This window comes from Octodon degus, unplaced genomic scaffold (assembly GCF_000260255.1).
Source record: "Octodon degus isolate 3935 unplaced genomic scaffold, OctDeg1.0 scaffold00014, whole genome shotgun sequence".
Taxonomy (NCBI): Eukaryota; Metazoa; Chordata; class Mammalia; order Rodentia; family Octodontidae; genus Octodon; species Octodon degus.
Genome location: NW_004524590.1, coordinates 12,976,682 through 12,977,832, shown reverse-complemented (window position 1 = coordinate 12,977,832; position 1,151 = coordinate 12,976,682). Strand labels below are relative to the sequence as shown.

General features: G+C 63.4%; 1 protein-coding gene across 2 annotated transcripts in view; it reads right to left on the bottom strand.

Moving 5' to 3' along the window:
* Nucleotides 1–476, bottom strand: part of Ccdc93 (coiled-coil domain containing 93) — an 87,955-nt gene extending 87,479 nt beyond the window's left edge. For both annotated transcript variants that reach the window (XM_023709707.1, XM_004626365.2), the window contains exon 1: nucleotides 260–476. In XM_023709707.1, the coding sequence (XP_023565475.1) occupies nucleotides 260–475 (216 nt within the window). In that variant the 5' untranslated portion in view covers nucleotide 476. The remainder of the gene's footprint in view (nucleotides 1–259) is intronic.
* Between the last annotated feature and the right edge of the window lie 675 nt (nucleotides 477–1,151).

Below are 1,151 nucleotides of genomic sequence, written 5' to 3'. Positions count from 1 at the left end.
CGCCAGGGCAGGGGTCGCGCTGGAGGGGCCCTTCCGCCCGGGCGCCCCGCGAGCCGCTCAAGTCTGCCCCCGGCCGCCCGCCGCCCCTCGCACACAGAGGGCCGGGCTCGCCCCGCTCCGCGGTCAGGCCGGTGCTTCCCGGCGGTGGGCACACCTGAGGAGCGGGGCCGCACACCCTCGAGGCTCCTCGCGCCCCTCGCCGCCCGCCCCCTGCCGTTCGGCCTCTCCTCAGGAACCCGACGCGTCAGGAGCCCCTTACCTCGGGGAGACCCTGGCCTTCCTGCCCCTTGGGCAACCCCATGATCCGTCTGGGGTGACGTGAGGTGGCCGAGAAGCCCACCGAGCGTCCGGAGGAAGCTGTCCCCGCAGCAAAGCTGCTACCGGGGTGTGGTGCAAAGCGGAAACTTCCTGCGCCGCCGCCTCCAGCGCCGGCTCCCAGGCGCAGCGGCTCGGCGGCAGCGGCTCGGCGGAGCATGCGCGCCGGCGCGCGAGCGCGGGTCCACTGCGCCTGCGCAAGGGCGGCGCGGCTCGGGTGGGCGGGGCCAGAATGCGCAGCTTGGAAGGACCTGCCCTGCCCCTGCGGAGTCGGTGGGGTGCTGGGTCCTCGTGCAAGGCCTCTGAATTTTCCTCCGAGGGCATTCATGCAAGATATTCTTTCCGCCTCTTGAGGATATTTTGCATTCCAGCTACCTCTTGTCTTCTCCAGGCATCAGATGCTCCTAGTGAGTCCGGTTTTCCTTACAAGCTGTACTTCCAGCTCCCGGGTCTGGATCTGAACGCAGATAAGCTTGGGCATTGTAGCTCCGGGCCGGGCTCCAGCCCTGATTAACGAGCTTCTGGGCGACTTCTCGATATATGGACCGGAGGACGTAGCCCCCAAGAAGGCATTCTTCACTCTCCCTGGTATCTGAACTCATAACATCTCTACTGGGACAGCATCCCTGCATCCCCTGCTGCCCCCATCCAGGGCCTCAGGGCCATGCCTAAGAATGCAGCTTCCCAGGCGTCTGTCTTTTTAGCTGCCACAGCACTTATGTTATGCGCTGTTTAAAAGAATTGTCTCTCTGGCCTCAAGCCCCATGCCGTCTCCAAATAGCTGCTCCAGCTTTTTTTTTTTTTTTTTTTTTTTTTTTTACTTTTTTAGAGAGGAA